General features: G+C 39.5%; 1 protein-coding gene across 1 annotated transcript in view; it reads left to right on the top strand.

Moving 5' to 3' along the window:
- Positions 1-27,879, top strand: part of DNAH6 (dynein axonemal heavy chain 6) — a 276,466-nt gene that overhangs the window by 143,125 nt on the left and 105,462 nt on the right. Inside the window, exons 36-45 of the mRNA XM_057743457.1 lie at positions 2,790-2,972; positions 3,511-3,654; positions 8,582-8,803; positions 9,581-9,728; positions 11,805-11,962; positions 14,161-14,292; positions 17,326-17,497; positions 18,257-18,403; positions 18,987-19,060; positions 20,747-20,901. Coding sequence (XP_057599440.1) covers positions 2,790-2,972; positions 3,511-3,654; positions 8,582-8,803; positions 9,581-9,728; positions 11,805-11,962; positions 14,161-14,292; positions 17,326-17,497; positions 18,257-18,403; positions 18,987-19,060; positions 20,747-20,901 — 1,535 coding nt within the window. The remainder of the gene's footprint in view (positions 1-2,789; positions 2,973-3,510; positions 3,655-8,581; positions 8,804-9,580; positions 9,729-11,804; positions 11,963-14,160; positions 14,293-17,325; positions 17,498-18,256; positions 18,404-18,986; positions 19,061-20,746; positions 20,902-27,879) is intronic.

The following is a 27,879-nucleotide window of genomic DNA, read 5'->3' on the forward strand; positions in this document are numbered from 1 at the left end:
GAATATTGTGGTATACTCTCAGAGTACCTTATTTTTTTATTTTTATTGGAGTGTAGTTGATTTACAATGTTGTTTTAGTTTCAGGTACACAGCAAAGTGAACAGACTATCTTATTAAAGAAAGTAATTCTCAGAATTGAGACTTTATCATGGGCTCCATTAAGACGTTAAACCTTTCTGAATTCACTATTTTTAATAGACTTTATTATTTATAGAAAAGCTTTAGGTTTATAGAAAAGTTTAACAGAAAGTATAGAGTGTTATCATATAATTTCCCTACTCCAAACAAAATTTCCCTTGTTATTAACATTTTGCATTAGTGTGGTACATTTGTCAAAATTGATTAACCAATGTGGATGAAGCATACATTCCCGTGAACTAAAGTCTATAGTCTACATTATGGTTCCATCTTTGTGTTGTACAATTCTATGAGTTTTGATAAATAAATAATATCATGTATAGTATCGTGCAGAATAGTTTCACTGCCTTAAATATCTGTGCTCCACCTATTCATCCATCCACACCCTCTTTCAACCCCTGACACCACTGATTGTTTTTCCTGTCTCCACAATTTTGCCTTTTCCAGAATGTCATATAGTTGGAATTATATGGTATGTAGCTTTTTCAGATTGGTTTCTTTCACTTGGTAATATGCACTTACAATTCCTCCATGTCTTTCTGTGGCTTGATAGCTCATTGTTTTGGCACTGAAAAATACTCCATTGTATGGATTTACCAAATTTATCCACTCATCTACTGAAAGACATCTCAAAGTTTCTAAGTTTTAGCAATTATGAATAAAACTCCTATAAACATTCATGTGCAGACATAAGATTTGTGTAGACATAAGATTTCAACTCATTTGGGTAAATACCTAGAACTATGATTTCTGGATAATATGGTAAAATATTAAGAAACTGCCAGTCTGTCTTCCAAAGCAGCTGCGCCATTTTGTATCCCCACCAACAATAAACGAGAGTTCTTATTGCTCCACACCTTCACCAGCATGTGGTGGTGTGGTGTTTTAGATTTTAGCCATTCTAATAGGTATGTAGTGGTATCTCATTGTGGTTTCAGTGTGCAGTTTTCCAGTATATGATGTTGAGTGTCTTCATATGTTTATTTGCCATCCATCCATCTTCTTTGATGAGGTGTCTGTTCAGATCTTTTGCCCACTTTTTATTGTGCTGTATGCTTTCTTATTATTGAGTTTTGGGAGTTCTTTACATATTTTGGATACAAGATCTTCATCAGATATGTGTTTTGCAAGTATTTTCTCCAAGTCTGGCTTGTCTCCTCATTCTCTTAAGAATGTCTTTCACAGCACACAAATTTTTAATTTTAATGGTCTAACATCAATTTTTCTTTCTTGGATTGTGCTTTTGGTGTTATATCTAAAAATTCATTTCCAAACCCAAGGTCATCTAAATATTTTCCTTTGTTATCTTCTACAAGTTTTCAAGTTTTATGATTTTGCATTCTACATTTAGATATATGATCCATTTTGAGTTAATTTTTGTGGAACGTATAGTATCAATGTCTGGATTCTTTTTTTTTTTTTTTTTTTGCATGTGGATGTCCAATTCTAGCACCGTTGTTGAAAACACTGTTCTTTCTCCATTGGATTGCCTTTGTTCCTTTGTCAAAAATCAGTTGACTATATTTGTATGAGTCTATTTATGGGCTCTGTATTTTGTTCCATTAACCTATTTCTTTTTTTGCCCATATCACACTGTCTTGATTGCTGTAGCTTTACAGTAAGTCATATCAGGTAGTGTCAGTCCTTCGACTTTGTTCTCCAAAATCATGTTCACTATTCTGGATCTTTTCCATCTCCATATAAACTTAAGACTCATTTTGTTGATATCCAAAAACTAACTTACTAGTATTTTGATTCAGATTGCATCAAATCTATAGATCAAGTTAGGAATAACTAACATCTGCACAATATTGGGTCTTTCTATCCACGCGCATGAGATATCTCTCCATTTACTGAGATGTTCTTTGCTTTCTTGTTTGCCTCACATAAATCTTGGAAATATTTTATTAAAAATATACCCAAGTACTTTTTTGGTGCTAATGTAAATGGTGTTGTATTTTCAGTTTCAAGTTCTAATTATTCATTGCTGATATATAGGAAAGCAATTGACTTTTATATATTTACCTTGTATTCTACAACTTTGCTGTAACTACTTGTTAGTTCCAGGAGTTTTGGGTTAATTCTTTGGGATTTTCTATGTAGATAATCATTGTAAACAAAGACATTTTTTTTCTTTCTTCCCAATCTGTATACTTTTTTCTCCTTTCATTGTCCTGTTGCATCAGCAAAGACTTTCAGTACAATGTTAATAAAAGTGGTGAGGGGGCAGAATTCTTTTTTAAATCTTTGCGAATCAGTCCTTTACCTTACATAGATATTTAAAATGTTTCTTTTTATACTTCTTCTTTTTCATTGTTCTTAATTACAAGAGATATCATCAATATAGAGGACTGAATGAAATATATGTTGACAGTTTAACAAATGATTATAAAATAAATACCTATGTACCTATTACCAGATCAAGTGTAAGACATTATCAGTGACCCAGAATCTCCCCTATGTGTCCCTTCCAAGTCATAGAAAGTTTTTTTTTTAATTTAACTTGTTTCATATCTTCTGGTGCTTATACCCTTTAGTCTAAAAGTCACAGGATATATTGCAATATACAAGTTTGAAGCAACCCTTTTTAAACTTAATTATATATCTTTATCTGATCTTGCTAAAATATTATTTGTTTGTTTGATTTTCAGCTGAATGAAGAAACTCAAGAATATATATTGAATCTTTTCCAGCGTTATGTTGATGATGGTTTAAATTTTATCAATAAAAAGTGCAACCAAGCAATCCCACAAGTGGACATCAGCAAAGTTACCACACTCTGTTGCTTACTGGAATCGTTGGTAGTCGGGAAAGATGGAGTTAATCTGACAATGGTAGGAAGAGTTTTCTTACTGCTATGGAACTAGGATAATGTGATTATTGTATAGATGTTTTGCAAATAAACAACTCCAAACTTTCTGTCATATGATTATTTGGTTTTCAAGTTAATTTTTTAGGGGGCTAACGACTGTGAATAGATCTGTAGAATCTCAAATTTGGAAGGACTTTTAGCCTATAGTTTACTCCTTTACTCAATGTTTAAGTTTCCTTATAGTCCATAACATATTCCTAATGTATGTTTACTTAAATACCTTCATGCAGGCATTAACATAGCTATAATAGTGGAAAGACAACCTTTAGCTTTTGTTCTACATGCTCCTCGCTATTCATTTTATCATCAGAGTATTTAAATATATACTATTATAAGACATCACTCTGTGCACCATTGATTGATATATAAGAAACATGCACTGTGTCCTTTTAAAAATGCGTAAGTCTAAACAAAAGAAAACAGTCTTTAGACTTTAAAATTTAGGATTCTTTTTACGTCGACACATAAAATATTAAAATTCTTTCTCTTTGTTCTTTCAGGAGCAAACAAAACTGAACACTGTACTGTGTCAGACTTTTGTATTCTGTTACTTATGGTCTTTAGGTGGAAACCTAACTGAAAACTACTGGGATTCTTTTGATACATTTATTAGAACACAGTTTGATGATAATCCTGATGCCAGGGTAAGAGCCAAATAAATTTAATTTTAAGATAATAACTCTGAATCGTTACAATTAAATTTCAAGACTGAAATTTTAAAAGCTTTAGTTCTACTATAAATATAAATTCTTCATTTAAAAGAGTTTCTAAAATTATTCACTTTCTTAAATTTTGTATAACAATTATTGTGTTAAAAATTTTTTAAACAAAAAAACAAAGAAAAATCAAACAAATAAAATTTTTTAGGAGTTCTCTCCCATCCATATGATGAAATTAGGGTGTAAAAGTATACAGAAACTCCCTACTATAAACAAAAACATTGAATTCTAGTTAGTAAATTTATCTTTTTCACAGTGTTATGGTTTAGCAATTTTGAAGCTACTTTCTGTGTGTCCTAAAATTGAGCAAATGAATCAATATATTGAAGATAATGGCCACCAGGTTTCTCACTGTTAAGAGAGGGGTTTATAGGACTTCCCTGGTGGTCCGGTGGTTAAGACTCTGCACTTCCACTGCAGGGGGTGTGGGTTTGATTCCTGGTTAAGAAGTTCCACATGCCATGAGATGCAGACCAAAAAAAATTTTTTTTAATAAAAAGAATTTTTTTGAAAAGAGAGAAAGGTTTACAAATACGGAAGAGAAAGATTAGACTGTACCTTGTGTTATTAGATTGGAATTGAAGCTTTTATATATATGTGTGTGAGTCTGTATGTCCATACGTACATAAATTTCCTAGTTCTGTGTGCTGAGAGGAACTAGAAGCGATAGCACCTCAGTAGCAATGAGCATAGTTAGTTGCTCATTTCTAAATACTATTCTCAGACTTCCTAGGTGGCACAGTGGTTAAGAATCCACCTGCCAATGCAGGGGACATGGTTCAATCCCTGTCCTGGAAGATCCCACATGCCACAGAACAACTGAGCCTGTGTGCCACAACTATTGAGCCCACATGCCACAACTACTGAAGCCCACATGCCTAGAACCTGTGCTCTGCAACAAGGAAAGCCACCACAAAGAGAAGCCCACGCACCACAACAAAGAATAACCCCACTCGCCGCAACTAAGGAAACCCCGCACACAGCAACAAAGACCCAATGTGGTCAATAAATAAATAAAAAATAAAAATAAAAGATAAATAAATACTATTCTCCATGAAAGGGAACTAAAGCACCTTAGTAAAATGGCTGATTCCAGGAATGGAGCAGGGAAAGTTCTAAATGAGCCCAGAATATCTTATGTCAGTTAGTGAAGAAGTGCTCGAGGAACGCTGGCACACATCGAAAGGGCACAGGAGCCAGTTTGAAGAGATTCCCATTGACGAAATCTGGGCAGATTCTAGCATTAGAGTAATGATAGTATAGGATTACAAGCCAGCGAATGAAATAAAAACCTGTGAGTCCATTCACATAAAAATATATGTGAATAAGTAAATTAGGGGAAAAGGAGAGCTCTTCCTTACGAGAGAATACCAACTAATCTGTAGCAGAGAAATGATAGAGTTTGAAAGTTATTACTTTGCAACCACTGTAGTAATAAATGATTTAGGCAAGAATCATCAATGGTTGCTAAAGCTGGTGGGTGTAGGTTTTGTGAGAAACAGCATTTACATAGTTTCAAAACCTCTTCTACAAATTACTGATTATTTGTAAAGAGAAAAATAATATCATTATACTGAAGAAACCTTGTAGACACCACCTTAGCTAAATGATCAATTCATCATCAACATTAGCACAAACCTGTGCCTCCTGATATGGTACAGGGGGAAGGATACAGCCTTGCTTCTTGCTTCCGAGTTATTCCTTTGCAAAATGCATAACCTGAATCTAATTATGAGGATACATCTAGAGTACCCACACTGATGAACATCCCTTAAAATAAACTGGCCTATATTCCTCAACAATATCTGTCACGGAAGAAAACTGAGGAACTTTCTCAGATGAAGAGATTAAAGAGGTATAACCACGTGGAAAGCAGTATCCTGGACTGGATCCTAGACTGAGAAGAATATCGCTGTAAATGACATTGGTAATTGGCAATACTCAAATATGGCATGTAAATTGGATAATAGCATTATATTAGTATTCAATTTCCTGATTTTGATCGTTTTAGTGTGGTTATAAAATATCCCTGTTCTTTAGGAAATACACCCTCAAGTATTTAGGGTAATGTGGAATAGTGTATATAACCAACTCTCAGAGAGTAAGAGAAAAACTAAAGCAAATAGGGCAAAATGTGAACAATCAGTTAATCTAGATAAAGAATATATGGGAATTCTTGGACTTGCACGGTGGCGCAGTGGTTAAGAATCCACCTGCCAATGCAGGGGACACAGGAAGATCCCACATGCTGCGGAGCAACTAAGCCTGTGCGCCACAACTACTGAGCCCATGCATCTGGAGCCTGTGCTCCGCAACAAGAGAAGCCACTGCAATGAGAAACCCGTGCACAGCAACCAGGAGTAGCCCCCACTCACCGCAACTAAAGCCTGTGTGTAGCAGCAAAGACCCAATGCAGTCAATAAATTAATTAGTTAATTAATCTTAAAAAAGAATATATGGGAATTCTTTGTACTATTTTTTTAACTTTTCTGTAGGTTTTGAATGATATCAAAATAAAAAAAAAAAATCCCTGAGCTAAGAATCTAAGTCCTATGTACGGATTAGGACCTTCTAGTAGATATGAAACCCTGCTGGATCTTCAGGATAATTGTGTCATAACTGGGCAAGATGGACCAGATTGAGGACAACTGGGAATCTGAGACAGAGAGACAGATCGGTCTGGGTCAAGGGAAATTATCTGGGATCATCAAAGGGCTGTAGGAGATGGCCCAGAGCAAATATTCTGTTCAACAAGTATTTATTTGAAACCTGTTACATGGTAGTCACCATTCTGGATATGGGAGCTAAAGGAAGTAAACAAAGTCCCCAGCCTCACAGATCTTACATTACAGTCAGGGGAGTCAGCAATAGACAAATACACATCAAGTGGCAATAATCGCCATGGAGATAAATAAAGCAGAGAGAGCATGATAGAGGGTGCTGGGGGACAGTGGGAAACTCTTTTATGTATTAGTCAGGAAAGCTTTGCTAAGAAGGTCATGTTTGTACAGTGTGCTGAAGAAAGTCCAATAGCTAGTGGTTACTTAGGGGGAAAGCATTCCAATCAGAAGGAAAAGCAAGTAAGAAGGCCTTTACTCAATGAGTAATTGCTTGACAATGTTGAAAAACAGAAAGGAGCCTTGTGAGGTCAGAGTGGAATGACCAAGTAGGAGTGTAGTATGAGATGAAGTCAGGGAAGTAGCAGGGGAGCAAAACATGTAGGGCTTTATGGGCCCTTGTAAAGACTTTGGCTTTTCACCTTGGATGCAGTGAGAAGCTATTGATGGATTTTGACCTAAGGATGTTTAGAAGGACAGTGCCAGCTCCTGTCCTGGCGGTAGTAAAGCTACTTGGATAACAGGAGGGAGTCCAGATGAGAAGGTGGTTTCCTCCTTCTATCTGCAAGTCCCAGATTAATAGGCTGTTGAATTTTTGTTTCTTGCCTCAATAAATGGCCTGACAGTCGTGTAGTACTAGGCGGAACTCAATGAGTATTATAGATTCTTCCTTCTTTACTCACCTGAGTAAAGCGAGTGAATTTTTTCTTCTAATTAATTTTCTCAAATATGTCCTCTTCATCCTTATTGCCTCTGAATAACTCAGATTCTTTTAATTTTTTTCTGGGTTATTAAAATCGCCTATTTATTATTCCCTTGCTTTTTGTCCAGTCCTATCTAATTCACCTATACACCATTGTTTTTCAGAATTACAGGTTACAATCTATTAATTGATCATGAAATCAGTTGAAAGAGTAATAACCCAGTTTTTATAAATGAAATACCCACTATCACAACTTTTAGTCAACACTAATATCCTAGCCAGTGCAGTAAGGGAAGGAAAAAAAATAAAAATAAACTTTATAGGGGAAAGGAAACTGTCGTTATTTGCAGGAAACATAACTGAATATGTAGAAAATCCTAAAGTATTTTTACTACTAGAATAGAATATAAAATAGAGTGATAGTTGGGGTAAGTATTATACATATTTGAGCACACACACACACATATATATGTATCACGTCACCATGTCAAACTGAGTCACTGTCAAGTGAACTTGAAACACCACTGCTCTGTACTGCTGCCAGAATGAACTTTCTGAAACGCAGTCTGATCATGTCGCATGTCATGTAGAATTCTTCACTGAACTCTTGCTGCAAGTTCTTTAATAAATGAGGTTTTTATAATTTGGCCCCATCTGTGGCTCCAGACTCACCTCTTCTATTTCCCAACATGCATGGCACTTTCCATGGCTTCCAGACCTGTTTTCTTAGCCTGAACCCTGACTCCTTCTTCCCTATTCCCATCTCCTCCCTTCTTTGCCGGTCTGACTCCTGCTTGTCCTTCAAGTCTCAGTTGTAGCATCACCACCCCTTAGAAGCCCTCCTAAATCTCTAGCCTCTGCTGCAACCCCCCAGCAAGTAGAAATGAGCCATCCCTGCTTTGTGAATGTACTAAACTCCACTAGAACCCTTATTTCTCCATGAGTATTAACTAATGCACTTGTGTCCCCCAGGTAGATTACGAGGTCTCTGAAGGCAGAGACTGAGTTTCATTCAGCATCTTCCCCCAGCACCAAACACAGTATTTAGCATGGAGTAAGCTCCTGAATGTTGGATCGAATTGAAAATGCTTTACAATTCTAGTATGGGATTTTAATATTGTCAACATATCAGTTTTTTACTGTACTATATTGCATGACTGCTTAAAGAATTAGATTCTGATACTTGAACAACTACTTCTCTACAAAGGAACAAAAATCCAAATCCATCCACGTTCTATGACTGCCTTTGTTTCTGTATGAATATTGCCTTGTGTCCATCCTATTGAAAGTCGTGTTTAATTTTATACTCTAGCTTCCCATTTCTGGAGATCTGTGGAGCATTCACATGGACTTTGATACCAAACGGCTGGACCCCTGGGAACGAATCATACCTACCTTCAAATACAGCCGAGATACTCCATTTTTTGAAATGCTTGTCCCCACAGCTGACACAGTGCGCTTTGGGTATCTAATGGAAAAACTACTGGCAGTCAGGCATTCGGTGTTGTTTACTGGAATAACTGGAGTTGGCAAGGTAGGAAGCTTACATCAAACAAGAAGGTCTGTCCAAAAATGAGGGCATGATGGACTAAGAATTGTAAGCCCCATAAATAGTACCTTATTTCTCGGGGGAATTTCTTGTAAATTTTGATCATTTTTTCAGGAAGAATGGAAGTATGCTGACTCCACGGTTTGCCACTTTCTGAATAAATCCCTGGTGTCAATAATATATATAAAGCAGAGGACCCTGTGGACCAGTGTTTTGTGTTTGGGGGCTTTTATGTTGCATCCATTAGAATCTCTAGGGCTGCCACTGCACAGGTTGGGGTGGGAATTAGTCAAGGCAGTTTGTATCCCCGTGAACTGTTGATGAAGGTCAGTCTGTCCCCTGCTGCCCATTTACTTCTACCTGACACAGTGTTTAGAAAGAGCATAGAGGAAAATGCTGATTGTTCGGTCTTCCTGATTTGGAGGGACTCCATATAAACAGAGACTCACTGTTTCCCCTCTAAATTATTTCTGAGTTTCTGAATCTTGCTATCAAATTGACTTGGATAATAACCAAGATGGATTTTGGTATGAAACTAAAATAAACATTTTTGCTGAGAGAGAGCTAGTTAGAATATTTCTTTGGCTGTGATAAATGTAATTAAATAGACTCTCCAGGAAGAGAAAGGCAGACATTTCACTCTGGCTTTAATCTCCCTCCTTTTATCCTGTTTATTACTGTACTGGATTATTACTGATATAGACACTTGTAAGATAGAATATTGCATGTGAAATCAATTAACATATTTTTTAAAATTTAAAGTCTGTTATTGCAAAAGGACTGCTAAATAGAATTCAAGAATCAGCCGGCTATGTTCCTGTTTATCTAAATTTTTCTGCTCAAACTTCATCTGCGAGAACACAAGAGATCATTGAGTCAAAACTGGAAAGGAAAAGAAAAAATATTCTAGGTAAGAACTACTCCTGTCATTTGTCTCTCTTATTATTTATTATGCTAATAAGCCACAAAAACAGTACAGGTAATAAAATTACATTTGGATATTTTCTTTGCTTAACTTATTTGTAAATGTAATTCTGTTAATGGTATTCTTTCCTGTGCTATAGATCTAAATATCTTACTGCTAGCAAGCAAGTAGTTTATTTTTATCATCACCTTCAACTCAGAACATCTTCAATCTCTGCCTCTCCAAGGCTCTCCCTCTCTCCACTCATGCACTGCTTTCAAACCTGCGTTGATTTCTCTTTATTTAAAACAAACACACAAACCTCTTTATATCTCGTGCATTGAGTTATCTGAACTCAGAATAAGCATGAAACTGATTTGGCCGTTGCCTTCAGGCAGCTCTTTCCACCAGGCTTTATGCAATCTCCCTCACCCTCCTTATTAACTGCTTAGATAAATACTTCATACCTTCATAACTTTCTGGTCACTTGCAGTTATTTTGAGTCTGGTCCAATGTAAAGCTTCAATCCCAAACCCAATTTTTTTTGTCTTTTTTTTTAAGTATAATTTATTTACAATGTTGTGCTAATCTCCACTGTACAGCAAAGTGACTCAGTTATACACATATACACATTCTTTTCTATAGTCTTTTCCATTATGGTTTATCCCAGGAGATTGGATATAGTTCCCTGTGCTATATAGTAGGACCTCATTGTTTACCCATCCCAAACCCACTTTAAAGCTCTTCCTCTCCTCTGTTGTAAGCCAGGCTTGTGGCTGGAGGTGCTGGAGATGGAGGAGGACCTGGATGTGCTTTTACTCTTCCCGCTCTCCCTCTAGAAGGCTCTAGTGTGTCGGGATGGGAGGAGAAGGGAAGGACAAGATTCTCCCTAACTGGTGTTTAGGTGGGCCTCTGTGTGGATTGCCCCTGCTTCTCTGCCGGCCTGATCTCTGTCCACGCTCTCGGTGTGGTGGGCTTCTAGGAGGGAGCTCTCTGAGGGGTTCCCAAAAGAATGGTGCACAGGCCAAGCCTGGGCCTCCCCGTTAGAAGCTTCCCTGATGTTGGGAATCGGGGTCTCAGCCTCACTGTGTCCCATCCTCCAGCAGCACATCCTGCAGCCTCTTGCTGCTGAGCTTTGCTTGCCCAGCCCACAGCCCTTTCGGGTGGAACACTAGGCAGAGCTCAGGCCCAGCTGCCTTCCACGCTGTCCATCATCTCACAGGGTCTGCCAAGCCAGCTGCCTTATCAGCCCCTTTCTGTTCCCCTTTTCCTGCTCAGGTGGGCGCAGGGCAATGGATGCCCGTGTTTCTGGTGGGGGCCCCACATTTTTATGAATTATTCTCTTAGCACCCCTCCCCATCCCCGACCTGCTGCTTGGTTTCCAGAGGCCAGAAGATGAACTGGGGCACTGCGTTTGCCTCATTTTCTTTGGAATTGTCACGTGCTGGATGCCAGCGTGGGTGGAGTCATTTCCTCTGTTTAAGTTGATCTCTTTTCTCTGTTATCGCTTTTTTTTTTTTTTTTGCTTGAATGTATATTTTGACTTTCTCTAAGTTAAATACGGCATTGTACAGCTTCATTGCACTGCATTTCACTTCAACGTAATAAGGATGCTTTTGGATATCCAGCCCTGTTTTCCCTGTAGAAGGTGGTGGGTTGGCATTTATGTAAGGAAACTTTGCGGATTCTTCTGCTTCCTCATGTGGAAAGGAAATGGCTGTCCTCACCCCATGCCCAGGCCACACAGTTGGTGAAGGCAGTGGGAGGGGCTGGGATTGAGGGAGACCAACATAAGTGCTGGAATCGTTCTGCACCTTGGGGAGTGAGGGTGGGGGACCACCTGACAACTCGGCCATCCTGGCCGGTTCCACAGCTTCCTGTCGGGGCCTGGATGGGGCCAGAGGGAGGTCTCTTGTCCTCAAGACAGGACTCTGCTGGGACCCCCCCCCTCACTCTCTAGAGAAGAACTGAGCTCATTATGACCTGCACGGTGTCCACTGAGTCCAAAGCCTTACCTAAGCTTTGTCTTACATTTACTACCGAGGGCAAATCATAATTCTTAAATTCATTTTATTCCCCTAGGAGCACCAGGAAACAAACGAGTTGTGATTTTTGTTGACGATTTAAACATGCCCAGACTGGATCGCTACGGTTCTCAGCCTCCCATTGAATTACTTCGGCAGTATCAAGATTTTGGTGGATTTTATGACAGAAACAAACTCTTTTGGAAAGACATACAGGTTACTTTAAGCTTCAAATTAGTTTGCATGTTTCAGTTTAAATGGCAATGAAATATGGTGTACTCATTTGCTAGGGTTGCCATAACAAAGTACCACAGATTGGGTGACTCAAACTATAGAAATGAGAGTAGCACTGACATTTACACATGACCAAATGTAAAACAGATGGCTAGTGGGAAGCTGCTGTATGGCACAAGGAGATCAACTCGATGGGTGATGACTTGGATGGGATAGGGAGGGTGGGAAGGAGTTGCTGGAGGGAGGGGATATGGGAATATATGTATAAATACAGCTGATTTACTTTGTCATACAGTGGAAACTAGCACAACAGTATAAAGCAATTATACTCCAATAAAGATGTGAAGAAAAAAATAATAAAATAAAATAAAATACATTGCAAAAACAAACAAACAAAAAAACTATAGAAATTTATTTTCTTAATTGTGGAAGGTGGATGTGCAAGATCAAGATGTCAGTAGGGTTCGTTTATTTGGAGGCCTGTCTCCATGGTTTACAGATGGCTGTGTTCTCCCTATGTCTTCTTAAGAATTTCTCCCTGTATCCATCTATGTCCAAATTATCTCTTCTTGTAAGGACACTAGTCATATTGGATTAGGGCCCACCGTAATGATATCATCTTAAGCAAATTACCTTTTTTATTTTTTTCACCCAGATCTTTCCTGGAGTATAATTGCTTTACAATGTTGTGTTAGTTTCTGCTGTACAGCAAAGTGAATCAGCTATATGTATACATATATCCCCATATGCCCTCCCTCTTGAGCCTCCCTCCCACCCTCCCTACCCCACCCCCTAGGTTGTCACAAAGCACGAGTTGATCTCCCTGTGTTATGCAGCATCTTCCCACTAGCTATCTATTTTACATTTGGTAGTGTGTATATGTCAGTGCTACTCTCTCACTTCGTCCTAGCTTCCCCTCCCCCCATGCCATGTCCTCAAGTCCATTCTCTACATCTGCGTCTTTATTCCTGCCCTGACACTAGGTTCATCAGTACTGTTTTTTAGGTTCCATATACATGCATTAGCATACTGTATTTGTTTTTCTTTTTCTGACTTTTTAAATACACTATCTCCAAATACAGTCACGTTGTGGGATACTGGGGTTAGGGCTTCAACACACGATTGGCCAAGGGGTGGCAGAGAAGGGCATATAATTCAGCCCGTGGCATATGGCTTCGACATTTCTTATGCGTAACTCAATTCATTCAGTCTATAGCGGTGGGTTCTTGCCATGCTTGATTCATGAGATTGATAGACAAGGGAGACAGCCCTGGCCTCCTGGAGGGCTCACCTTTGGAGGATGGATGAACACGTGTTTATGATGCAGGGTGATAAGTGAAGAGAGACTGGAGAGGGCAGGAGTGGGCACTGGGTTGATTAGGAGAGAATCCTTCCCAGAAGAGATGATGTCAGAACAGGATTTTGCAGGCAGGGCAGGGCAAAGCAAGGACAGGGAGCTATTTGCATCTCAAAGCAGGTAGTGGGGGACACCACTGGGAGGGGAGGTGTGAAATGTGAGCACTAAAGCCACAGGAGATGTGGAGGTCGACCCAGGGGGCCATGGTGCTATGACGAGCAGTGTGATGGGGAGCCTCTGAAGGAAACATTGTAGAAAGATCCCCCCGGCTGCAGGGAAGGTGTGGACTAAAGAGGAGGCGAGACCAGAGGCACCTGCAATGTCATGTGTTGACCAGTTGAAAATGTTATGAGCAAAGGCTCGCAGGAAACTAACCTTGTATTTCCCCTGGGAGCAATGGTTCAGGGTGCATTAATTCAGCCTTCCTGGCAATTTTATAGAACACAACTACCACAATTAACAAGGATTGACTATACTTAGTATTTGTTGAATATATTTTAACCTAAGGTACAAATTCTTACAATTTTTTAAGATTAGATTTTTACATAGGAGTATTTACACAAGGTAGATGAGTTAGCTAAGTAACCTTGGGTAACTTATGTAACCATCCGGGGCCTTGATTTTTTCATCTAGAAAGTGGAGGTCACAATAATGATCTCCTGAGATGGCTGTGAGAATTAAGTCAGATAACGTGTAGGAAAGCATAACGCAATGCTGTCCTATGATAGGTCCTCCAAACATGTTGGCTGAGTCCTGCTGTCAGGATGGGCTGATCACATGTCCTTCTTTGCTGCGTGACCCCAGTGGATTTCCCTCCATACAGGACGTAACAATCGTATCAGCATGCGCACCTCCGGGCGGTGGCCGCAACCCCGTGACCCCCCGCTTCATCCGACACTTCAGCATGCTTTGCCTGCCGATGCCCTCGGAGCACAGTCTGAAACAGATTTTTCAGGTGAGGGTGTACATTTAGGCAGAAGGGGGAAAGAAAACTTATTTGTTCCAAGACATGTACAATCAGAACAGTCTGCTGTGTTTCTGGGGAGCCTGTCCATCCTTTCTTCGGCAGAAGCCAGGTGAACACAGGGGCACCTGGGCCGTAGCTGCTAGGCATTTGCATCATGGCCTTCTGTGTTTGGACCTCAGAGGTAGTTTTAAGAATGCAGAAAGATGGTCAGGACACCACCCCTCCTTCCAAGGAAGGCTATATCCCAGGCCCTTGACTCTCAGTAGATCTTATCCCTACCCAGCCCCCGCCTCTGCATTCATCTCCTCCCTAACCACCACATCTGTGTCCACAGGCCAGCAGATGCCACCCCTGATGACCCAGTGAGCTCGAGCTCTACACACCTAACCCAGAACTCATCACCCCTGCTGCCATCACCCCCTCAACAGAAACAACCATCCATATTTCTTCCATCTGTACAGACTTCCCCAGGGGGCGCCTCCTCGTCCTTTAAATGGGGGAAATAGCTGTGTCTGCCCTGTAAAGGCTCGGCAGAAGTGTCCAGTAAGTGAGAGGCATTATTCTGAATAGAACAACGAGAGACCATGAAACAGCATGACCAGAACAAGTATGTCAGGCCAACCAGCAAAGACGCTCAGAGGAGACACGTGATGAACTGAGTCCAACGGGGTGGGATTGGCAGGGAGGAACAGAAGCACACAGGGGAACGCGACCACAGAGGCAGGAGGTGGTAACGTGGGCGTCCCTGTAGAGTAAGAAAGGTGACTGGTCCAGAGAAACCGGCTTTAGCAGCCATCACCCAGGAGCCCAGGAGGCAGTGACGAGGCGCGAGATGAGCCTGAGTGTTTCCCAGCATCAGCCTCTCCTTCCGGCAGGGCCTTCTTAGAGGAGAGAAAGGGCTAGGATCAGCACATATGCAACAGTCCGTCCATGCAATGGGGTTTTCATGTTGAAATAGCTTACATCCATGGGAAATTATTTTTAATAAATTTGAAGTCGTTCCAACAGGTTGTTAAGAACCAATGCCGAAAAAGTACATAAGAACGGACACATTTTGAAAAACTTTTAGGGAGTACTTTAGGATGGGAGCTTATCTCCCATAATCAAGTAGCAGGTAGAGAACATGACAGAAGCAGGTAACAGGGACCAGCACAGGTATTAGAAGAGTTTTTAAATTCCCCCCTTTTGGTGAGAACCTTTATGTGTATATTCTAAAGACTGAAATGAGTAATTCCCACCTTGCTATCCTGATGTGATCAGTGGTGAGGGGGTGTCCCAAGTAACTTATGCCTGATAATAAAGTGCTTAATTTGTCAATTATTTTACATTTTAATAAATTCAAGCAAATTCAAACTACCCCAACAAAAACATGGCATTCTTAATAATTCCAAAATGTTTTCCTGCGTGACATTCCCACAGGCAGAGGGAGGAGGCTGAGGGCTGGGCTCAACTTCATTTCCAGGAGCCCAGGAGGACAGTACCTCAAAAAGATAGTCCTCACAAACTGCTTTTAAAAATAATGTTCAACAGGAGGCTCATTGAAAACAAATACTTTGCTTTATTTCAAAATATGTCGCATATGAGCCCCAAATCTGAAGTCACAGGGACTGATCTGCGTGCATTTGATATGCATTCTGGTGGCTTCTCCCACGAGTAATTCCAAGGCTAATGGTGATGGGAATTTATCTATGTAAAAATCGATAATAATTTCCCTAGCAACTGGGTGTAGAAGGCTAATGAATATGTACTTTCAGCTTGTGGCAAATAATATATGAGAAGATCAGAGAGCCATAAGAGAAACGAAGGGGAGGACTTAGATTGGGTAGTCAGGGAAGGCCTCTCTGAAGGACATGTCACGTCCAATACAAAGGATGGGAAAGTCCCTGCGAAGCAGAGAGCCCTGTGGGAGTTGGTCCTGGGGGAGGAGGGAGCGTGGTCAGCGAGGCCACGGGGCTGGGCCACAGTAAGTGGTAGGGAGAGAGGGAGGAGAGGAGGCTGGGTGGGGCAGAACACGCACTGACGGGGTTGCAGGGCCTGATTTCCATGATTAAAGGTAACAGAAGGGAGACGAGTGGAGATGGAGAGGCTGGTGAGTAAGGAGGGAGTGAAGAAGCCCAGATGGAAAAGAGTGGGGGCTGGAATGGGGCACATCACGGGGAACAGAAGGAAGCAGGCAGATTCAGGAGATGTATTCAGGAGCGACTGTGGGGGACAGAGAAGGGCAGGTGTCAAAAGAGACTTGCAAGTTCCTGATCCGAGTGGAGGGCGGGGCCGTACCCGGAGATGGTGAAGCTGAAGGGTGCAGAGTTGACAGCTGCCTACAAGTGGCCCTTTCAATGTGCATGAAAATGAAAGTCTATGGAGCTGTCCGTCATTCACCCATAAAAACCAGAGAGAGGACTTCAGCTTATGTCCCGATAAGTGTGGGCACAGCCAGCAAAGGTCTAAGTGACTTGAGAGTGAGTTCATGGTAAGCTAGCTCACTGGTGGGCTGTGAATGCTGCTCAGGCATCATCAGACGATCACAGAAGACAGGGTGAGCGCGTTCTGGAGAACATATTCTGAGATGAGAAGAAGAGGAGGTTTGGGGGAAGGGGGAGTTGTTTGTTTTTGTATTGTATTGAAGTACAGTTGATTTACAATGTTGTATTTGTTTCTGGTATACAGCAAAGTCATTCAGATATATATATACACACATATATATTCTTTTTCATATTCTTTTCCATTATGGCTTATTATAGGATATTGAATATAATTCCCTGTGCTATACAGTAGGACCTTGTTTATCTATTTCATATACAGTAGTATATATATATTATAGTATATATTTGTATCTGCTAATCCCAAACAGCTAATTTATCCCTCCCCCAGAAAAGAGTTTTAACATCCACATGTCCTTGCATTGGAATTTGGTTTTCTACTTATTATTAGAAAAAGTATCATTAGATATGCAGTATTTGAAAGATAAATTTTGTAAAAAAAAAAAAGTCTAATCCTCTCATATTATGTTTCTGGTACTAGGCCATCTTAAACGGCTTCTTGAATGACTTCCCACCAGCGGTAAAACAAACTGCATCCAACATTGTGGAAGCCTCAGTTGAGATCTATAACAGGATGAGTGTTGATCTTCTGCCAACACCAGCCAAGTCTCATTACGTCTTTAACTTGAGGGATTTATCCAAATGCGTGCAAGGTAGTGTATGGAACCCTCAGTCTCTGGCCTGCACCCCCCCCTTCCATTTCCATTCACCCCCAGATCTCTCAGTAGAAGTGTGTGTCCGTGAGTGTCTGAGACTTGCAGGGAAATCCCATTACCGTGTCCCTGTTCAAGTCACCCTCCACTCCCACCCCAGGCTGACTACTTCACAGCTTCCCTCAAACCACCCTCCCATGTCTCACTCCCAGCTGGTGGCCTATCTTCTTTTTCACTGAAAAAATAGAAGCAATCAAATCATAAGGGCCTCCTCTTCCAAATCTCCCAGACACCCTGCATCTGCCTACCCTCCCACTGCAGTGGTTCAGCTGTGCCTGGCCCTAATGTGCCGACAGCGCCTGCCTGCCACCCAGTACTGGCTCCCATCCCTTCCTGCAGACTCAAGGATCTTGTTCTTATAATTCCCCCTTCTCTTCTGCATTGTCAGTGCTTCCTCTTCTATCGGATCATTCCTACCAGCAATAAAAGCCTGCTCTAATACCTCCCACCTTAAAAAATAACTCTCTTTAGGCCCCATATCCCCCTTCTGCTACTTTCCCCGTTTTCACTGATACTGTGTCCCCAGTTTTGCTTTCAAAAACTGAGGTCACCATTATTATATGTGTATATCCACTGGGGAACCACCCATTTCTGGTATGTGGGGATAAAGTTGTACTTAAGGATTTTCTCATTAATTAAACTATTACTAGATATTCTACACTTGTAGGATTTTTCTCTTCTCCTTTTTTTAAAAAACAGGTATCCTTCAGTGTGACCCAGGAACAATAAGAGAAGAAACACAGATATTTAGACTCTTTTGCCATGAATGTCAAAGAGTCTTCCATGACCGTTTGATTAATAATGAAGATAAGCACTATTTCCATGCTATTTTGACAGAAATGGCCAGTAAATATCAATCTTTATATCAATCTTTATTTTGTTTATTTTTGTTGTTTTTTAATAGAAAAACAATTTGATTTCTAATCCTAGCTATTAGACCACCAGGGAGACACAATTTGGTTTCTAAAATGAGCAAAATGAATTGTAATCATTTATAAGTAAAAGTTTTTTCTTTGATGACCCAAATGTATAACAATATGTGAAATATTATGAAAATAATTTTATTGAAATTCAGGGAGGGTTAATAGTCTTAATTCAGTATAGAATTTTAAGTAGAGGAGGGAAAGTAGAAAACACAGCATTTTGTTGGATAAGAAGACAGGCTATTTCTAAAGGATTTCTTATTTATTAATATGTATTCAATAACTTATTTAATTTTTATTAATAGTAAATATTCTTAATCTTAAATCTGGGAGATTATCAACCAAATTAAGTGGTATGGTATTTAACACGGCTTTCTCTCAGTTTCATGTGTACTAATTAGGCTCCTAAGTAAAGTAATGGGAGTTATTATTCTGTATATCTTATCATTAATATCCTGAGTTCAAGCTTATCGTTATACTAAAAATTGATTTTATTTTTTGAATAGACAAACATTTTGGAATTGCAATAGGCCTGGAATATTTTTTGACTAGGCCTATCATATTTGGAGATTTCATTAAGGTAAGTTGTGCTGACGACTAGTTTTGAAGATTATAAAGCATTTACTGTTTTCTAGTTCAAGTTCATATTCTACAAGAGCTTTGTACACGTAAAGATTAAAGATCTAGACCAAGGGTCAGCAAGCTATGGTCCATAGTCCAAATCCACCCACGGCCCATTTTTGTAAATGAATTTCTATAGGAACACAACCACAGCCCATTGGTCTGCGTTTTCTAATGACCAGGCAGAGTGGAGTAGTAGCAACACAGACTATATGACCTGCAAACCCTAAAATATCAATATTTACTTTATGGCCCTTGAGAGAAAAAGATTACTGACTTCTGATCTAGTTACATTTATTTTGATGATAGTTTGAATCAGAGACCCACCAGGTATTCTATTTGGAAGGAAGCAAAGAGGTTTAGTCTCTTAACTCAGGACTGGAATCCACTTACTATATTCTATGTAGCGCTTCAGCCTCTGCTCAGATGTTTCCAGTGACAGCTAATTAGTTAGCAGTTCTGTCTCCTTCATTTCAGAGTAGCTCTACTTAGTGGCAAAATTTTCCTTATACTAAAAGGTCCTCAGGTGTGTCCCCCCAATAACATCTACACATAGGCCCTAATTTACCTTCTAGACCTACCTAGAATAGACTCATTCTGGATGAGTAACCTTATTCTAGGTTAGAAGTCTTCCATGTAACCACCCTACCTATGTTGACAGATAGCCATCTTGTTTTACCAAGTTGACCCTTGTTTGGGTACAACATTCCTACTGTCTCTGAGAGAGCAAGGGCCATGTCTGTTTTGTTTACCCTAAATCCCCAGTTTCCCTCACAGAGCTTAGTATATAGCAGGTTCTCAGTCAATGCTGTTTAAACAAATGAACGGACTCATCTTTATATCATACATATGCAATACCTCACCACCCTGATAACCCCTGACAACTAAAAAAAAAAAAATACTAAACAATTTATTTGTATGAAATATATCTATTTAAATGTATTCTTAAAAGCAAAATCCAAAGTTTATTTTCAGGTGGTGATTATATTTCCCGTGTGTTTCTAACAACATTATCAAATGGGGGAATCAAACAAAGCAAAAAGAACAGCTGGACTCTTCTTCCATTGCCTACATGTATTTTAGTCAACGGTTCCAAAAGAAAATGTCCTCAGGGCAGTTGCTATGGCAAAGACAAGAAATTATCAAGAGGTCCAAACAGGAACTCAGATACCTATAGCTGACACCAAATACCATTCTCAGTGACTTATTCAATTAAATGACTGCTGTATAAAAAGTACATATAGTTCTGACACGACTTTTTATAACACAGTCTGCCATACATAATTTGCAGCCATTTCACTTTTCTGATGTCAGCAGTTTAAAAGTATGAAATCAGAGTAAGTTAAAGTGAGAAAAAAATTTTAAATTATTCCTGAGCTTCTGCGTGAATTTTATTGCAAAGATCATTGAAGTTCCAGTGTCCACTTGAACAGGTTGAATTAGGTGGATTTTTCAGTTAGCCATGAACATCTGAGCTTCTTTAATCCCATTTCCTTGGTTTCAGGGCCCTGCTAGCAATATATGAGCAAATGATTCAGTAAAAACATAGATAAAATAATGTTCCCTCCTAAGGTTATGTGTATTATATAAACTTATACATCAGAATTGTTCCAACTTTGTGCTTCTCCAATAAATCATCTTCTAGTTTGGAGCAGATAAGACTGACCGGATTTATGATGATATGCCTGATATGGAGAAAATCGCAAATGTTCTACAGGACTATCTTGATGATTATAACCTTATAAACCCCAAAGAAGTAAAGCTGGTATTCTTCCAGGATGCTATAGAGCATGTTTCAAGGTATAGTGCCATAAAGCGCCTAAAAATGCATTGATCTAATTTAATTTATATTAAAAGGTAAGGATTAAGTTGTTAAAAAAAAAAACTCTTTAAATAGAATGCTAGATGACCAAGGTCTATTAACAAATCTTACTCTAACTTAAAAGTTATCTTTTGATATGTTTAAAATATATATGGCATGAACTTTTTATGGAATCTCAGAGGTTATTATTTTTGCTAAACATTGATTGTTTTTGTTTTTGAACAGGTCCTATTTCATTTCGTAATAAAATTTTTTGTTAAAAAAAAAAGATCTAAAATGATTTACAGAGATGTACATTATAACCAGGCTGATTTAACATGCATGCCTAAAAAAATAGGGGGTTTTGCTTTGTTTATAAAAAAACAAGTTGAATGCAAGGATCATAGATTCCATCTGCTTATGAGTCTGACTCATACCCACTGCAGGTATCCTTTAAGGGTCATCCCTGACGCCTAGGTATCCAGCCTGAATATCTGCAGTCCTTGGGGCACACATGACTTTTTTGAAGTGGCCCATGTCCTACTGAACAATTCTTAACTTGTAAATATGTGTTAAAAGTGTTGAAATAATAAGGTCCTACTGTGTAGCACAGGGACCTATATTCAATCTCCTATGACAAACCATAATGGAAAAGAATATGAAAAAGAATATACGTGTGTGTGTGTGTGTGTGTGTGTGTAACTGAGTCACTACAGTACAGCAGAAATTAACACAACCTTGTAAATCAACTATACTCCAATACATTTTTTAAAAAGTTTTGAGATGACCCTTCAAGGGTACGTCAGAATCTGCTCCCTGTGACTTCTGATACTCATTCCATCCTGTGGAGCAGTAATAATAATAATAATAATAATAATGACACTGAATGTGAATATAAACCATGATACGGCATATCTCATTTAACCCTAATAACCCCTCTCTCTGGCTCAATATCATGATCTTTCTAAACATAAGGCTCAGAGAATGTCCCACTGGTCTGTTGCTACATAATAATCCACTGTAATACTGAGTAGCTTCATTTTTCTCATTATTTCTCATGGCTCCCAGCCGTTCTCTCCTGGGATCTCTCATGCAGCTGCAGTCAGACAGCACCTAGAACACGTGGCCCATCTCTGCCTCCGAGTGGACTCCACCATCTTTCCAGCAGTGCAGCATCAGAGTGCAGGGGTTTCTTACACGGTGGCTCAGAGCTCCAGAGGCTCGTGCCCCAAGAGAGAGCCAGGCAGAAGGCAAAAGGCCTTTCACAGCATGGCCTTGAAGTCACTCAGCATCACTGCTGCCATCCCCTGTCAGTCAAAGGCATCATACAGACCCACCCAGGTTCACAAGACAGGATCAGAGGCTCCATCTCTTCACAGGGCCAAAGAGCAAGTAGGATCAGAAACATTATTGCAGGCATTTTCGGACAATACCATGTGTCACGGAGAGATGAGTGAATTGTCCCAAGCCCACTAGCTGGTGAGTGGCAGGCTGGGGATCGTATCCAGTGCTTTGATTCTGACTTTACTGCAGATGCCTCCACCCAAAATGGACCCACTCTTTTTTTCCTGACAGCCCTCCAAATGTTTGAAAATCATTACCAAGTTCCTTTTAGCTTTGCCTCCTCCAGGCATAATTATCCCAGATCTTTCACTATTGCCTGCTGGCGATAATTTCTGGTCTTCAACATACTGAGCCCTTTATAATTTTTCAATGTTTCCCTTAAAATGTGATACCCTGATTTGATATAGTATTCTGTGGAATAAGCCGTGCAAAATGTGTGGGGGGACAGGATTTCCCATGGTCTACTACCATGGTGGCAAGATTTTAATTACTTTGTTTTTTTCTCTTGTCAACTGCTTTTCAGTGTTGGACCTTGTTAAGACCGACAAATCTCCGGGATTTTTTTTTTTTCCATAACCATAAGCAAACCAAGTCTTTTGCCCTTCCTGTACTTCTGCCATTTAATTAACTCTAATTCAAGGATTTATGATCATCGCAGCTCAAGTGTTGTAACACACAATAGTTTGTCATTGGGTTGTCAAGATACCACTTGCTTCCCATCTGTCCCCCTGCCACATAACCACACGCTGTCTCCTAACGACGTTTATTCCCATAGCCCAGGCAGGCTGTAAGCCTGAAAAGGAAAATATAACAGCAAAACTCTGGTCTGAGAAACTTCCTGAAGAATAGATCAGACGATAGGCAAAGTCGGCTTAATTATATTTGTAATCTCTTACTTTTGTGAAGGGGAATCTCCAGGCTGCTCAAGGTTTGCTTAAAATATTACACAAGGAAATTAAAAGCCATCTGTAGAATGGGGAAGATTTGATTTTCCTGCACAAAGGACCGCCATGTGAATAACGATGTAGACGTTTTTCTATTTTTTCTGGAGAGGATCAGCAGTTAGGAGTTAGAGGAAACATTTCTACTTACTGTAAGTGAGAGATTTCAATCACCTACTGCTGATCAGCAATTGCAAAGGACTCCCATGATGAACATGAGTTTTGGGGAAATTACTAAATATTCAGTAATATAGCAGATACTCCATTTGTTAACATTCTAGGTTTTTGTTTTGTTTTGTTGCGTAGGATAACTGAATAAAAGCCTTCCCACCTCAGAAAAAATTAAAGTTTACTTCAGAGCCTGTGCTTTCAAAGAGCAGTTTGCACCAGCCAGTTTACCTATTATACGCCCCCAAAATTGTCACCACACTGCAAGGATGGTCAGATGGCTCTGTCTGTTAAAGTCACTACTTAGGAGAGCCATCTCTTGCTACTACAATAAGAGAAAATGTAACCTTGGAAGGATTCTCAGTGGAGGGAGTTCTTTATCCATTGATATGCAAGTTGACAGAAAAAATAACACTAGGAAGCAGAATGGATAAGTCATTTGCTTCCAATAATCTCACAGGGAAGAAACAAATTACTATCATGTAACTGAAACAAGGCAAGAGTAACATACGAAGGTGAGTCAAAAAGTATCCACACTCCAGTTATGAAAACTAAAATAAATTCTACAGCCAGGATGAGGATACTTTTTGACTCACCCTCTTATAAAGTGCAGGATATTTATAATATTCAATATTTCATCCACTGAGAGCCCTTGTGAATTATGGGGGAAAAAATAACAAAACATTATTACATATCCACTCGGCCCTCAATGTTATACTCTCAGAGATAACTGAGGAGAAATAAGCAAACAGATGATGTGAAGTGTCTTCCACTCGATGTGCTTTTGGTAGAGACACGGCAGTGGAAATGGTACCTGCGGGTCTTAGTTGTTTTAGAGGAGGAGTTAGCAAAGGATCTGTCAACTGAAAAAAAAAAAACATACAACATGAGAGTTATGAGTTAAGTTTTATTTGGGGGAAAATGAGGACAGAGAAACAGCCTCTCAGATAGCTCCGAGGAACTGCTCCAGAGAGGTAGGGAGGAGGTCAGTATCCATGTGATTTTGGTGAAGGGGGTACGGTGCAGTCGAGCACACATTTTGGCAGAAGTTTGCTGCTAGTCACCAGGAGCAAGTGTCTCTGTCCATGATTTTAGTGCTTTTCTAGATAGGAGAAGATGCAAGAAATTGAGCTCATAAAATCCCCTGAAAATAGATATCTGAAGGCCTGTTCTGCCGGTTTTCCGCAGAGCAAAGAGTGCCCCCTTCCTGACCTCCACCCTGAACTCCTTTCAGGGTGTGTTGAAGGTCAGCAACTAGGAGCGCTAGTGCTAGTCCCTAGCAGGCTAGTGACCTCGTTCTTGGAGAACCAGATGGCAAGAGATAGCTTTTAGTTGGCAGACCCTAGAGAAAGGAGCCACGACCTTCTTTTGTAAAGGGCCAGATGGTAAATCTTTCAGGCTCAGCTGCAGACGCCATCACAACGACTCCCCTCTGCCGCTGTAACACAGAAGCAGCCACCTTCACTCTGTGAACCACTGAGCGTGGCTGTGTTCCAGTAAAACTTTATTTATGGACACTAATATTGGAATATCGTGATTTTCACATATAGAAATATTTCTCTTTTGATTTTTTTATCAACCATTTAAAAGTTTAAAAACCATTCTTAGCTCATAGGCCATAAAAAATTTTTTTTTAATTTTTTGAAAACCAGTCTTTGAGTAGGTTTTGGCCCATAGGCCATCTTTTGCTTACTCCTGTTCTAGACAAAGCAGTGTTATTAAGGCTTTCTGGGCAGTGAAACAACAGACTAGCTGGAAGAGCAGGAGAGGATGTGAAGCTATAGAAGACAAATCTGAAAGTTTGATACTTATTTCACAAGATCCTAAATAATGACTTGGAAGTCTGTGCTTTATCCCAAAGGAGCATTTTTCAAATAAGTCCTTGTAGGCTCTCTCTTCTAATCTCATGCTACACAGCTCCTATGCCCTGACACCAAAGTGATGCTGCATAAGAACTCTTTAATCAGTGTTCTCTAATCCACATTTTTAAGGTCTCTGGAAGTGGGTTACTTTTTTTTTTTAAGTTGTTTTGTTTTTTGTTTTTTTTTTTAAATTTCTTTTATTGGCTGTGTTGGGTCTTCGTTGCTGCACACGGACTTTCTCTAGTTGTGGTGAGCAGGGGCTACTCTTCCTTGTGTTGTGCGGGGTTCTCATTGTGGTGGCCTCTCTTGTTGCAGAGCATGGGCTCTAGGCATGTGGGTTTCAGTAGTTGTGGCACATGGGCTCAATAGTTGTGGCTCACGGGCTTAGTTGCTCTGCAGCATGTGGTATCTTCCTGGGGCAGGGATCGAACCTGTGTCCCCTGCATTGGCAGGCAGATTCTTACCCACTGCACCACCTAGAAAGTCCTGGAAGTGGGTTACTTTTTAAAAGAAAGCAGTGATTATTTTTCCAATTATATACTAAGTACACTTACTACAGAAAATTTAGAAAAGCATTATTCATAATTCCACCTCCTCACTTCACCCAGAGACAACCACTCTTAAAATTGTATGGTGCTTTCAAATATATTTATAAGCATATGTATATTTTTTATTTCTATTATGGCACATAGTGTTAAACATTATGCCTTTAATACATTGCATTTGCCTCCACAATCCTATATAATTAAATATTATTTTAAAGCATGGCTTTATCAGCCACATTTATGTCATCCTAACTTATTTTAATGCAACCTCTTTTTTGTTTCATGGATTCTCTCTCATGATCTGAAAGGATTCTGTTTGCAGCGAGCTTTAAGGTTTGTTTTTTAATATTGTTAATATGATAACAAAACCATAAAAAGAACTAAATGCCCATCACTAGGGAACCGATTAAATAAATTATGGTTTACCTATTGCTGTATTTACTCTCATGAGAATGTCCATAAAGCATTACTTAGCAAAACAGTCACAAAACAAAATGTGGTGTAGAGTTTAATTCCATTTTTGTAAACACACACATACAAGTCAACAGACATAAATTTATTTATTTTTGAAGCACTTACTATGTGCTACACACTGTTCCTATAGAGAGCAGGACAGCATCCAGGCCCTCATTATGGAGCATACAAGTGGTAAAGGGTTAGCAATGGGTTTTTTTTCCATCATTTACAGTGATCATATTTTACTTTCTTAATTAAAAAGATAAAAAGCCATTATCCTTTTCAAATATGTGAACCTTTTTTTTTCCAATTATCAGCATCATGAATTAAAAATAGAGAAGATAGATGGTTGAGAGATACCTTCCTATAAAAGAGAGAGAGGAATGAAACCTGCTTTTACATTTCTCTCATGATTTCCTAGTTTCTGATGACCCAGTCTGAGATTTTAGATGATGATGTCTTTAAAAGAGATTTTTTACATCTGTATCTTCTTTTTAAGGAGAATTTATTGACATTATCATTATCTTTTTATCTTAACAACAGCATAAGGACTTGACTCTCATACATACTGCTTATTTTATACTGACATCCCTTCCCCTTTCGTCAGTTTTTAAATTTTATTTATACTTTGGGTTTTTTTGTTTTGGTTTGGTTTGGTTTGGTTTTTTTGTTTTGTTTTGGGTTTTTTGGCCATGCTACACAGCTTCTGGGATCTTAGTTCCGGGACTAGGAATTGAACACAGGCCCCCTGCAGTGGAAGCACAGAGTCCTAACCACTGGACCTCCAGGGAATTCCCTATTCGTACTTCTCTATATACCTTCCAGGAATCTTTTAGGAAGGGTTTGCAGGTGGTTTACTCTCTGAGAAATAACATGATAGTTTTCCCTCTTAACCATTGTGGAATATCACTTTGGAAAAGAGATGCCTGAGGCCTGCCTATAATTATTTGTCCCTTTGGAAGTAATCTATTGTATCTACTTTTTAGATACAAATGTTCAGTTCTGTCTAAAATATAGATTTCTATTTCACATATCGAGTTACATAGGCATGCATCTATACGTTCACCTACACACACCACACACACACATAGTTATTTTATATTTACATATCTGCTAGAAAACATTCAGCATTTTGCTTCTCTTCTTTGACTTTCTTTCCTGACCCTCAGTGACTTCCTCGATCTGTGGGCTCAGCTCTGGGGGTTTCTTTTATTATGTCATCTCTATCCCCTCTTGCTCCTCCTACAGCTCCTGTCGTGTGGCTTCTGGGATTCCATTTGTTACTCCTAGACTTGTCCTCTTTATCTTCCATTTTCTCTCTTGTCCTTTTTAATATCATTATCTTTTTTCTGAGTTCCAGGTAAACTCCTTGAGTTTCTCTTCCACTTCACCCACGGTATGCTACTTGCCAGGCCCATCTTCCACTGAGGTTTTCAATTTGGTAGTCAGATTTTCATCTCCAATCAATTTTTCCTAAACTTGGATTTTTTTTCCTCTTTCTGCATGCTCGCTCCAGTATCATGACTACAAATTTGTTTTTAATTCTATTGTTAACATGAATTAGAAATTGTCTAAAATTTTGTTGATATAGGACATCCATTTCAGATTATTCCTGTTGATCTTTCCCGAGCTGCAGTCTCTCCTCCTGTGCTCAGCGATTT

Source organism: Hippopotamus amphibius, chromosome 7, assembly GCF_030028045.1.
Source record: "Hippopotamus amphibius kiboko isolate mHipAmp2 chromosome 7, mHipAmp2.hap2, whole genome shotgun sequence".
Taxonomy (NCBI): Eukaryota; Metazoa; Chordata; class Mammalia; order Artiodactyla; family Hippopotamidae; genus Hippopotamus; species Hippopotamus amphibius.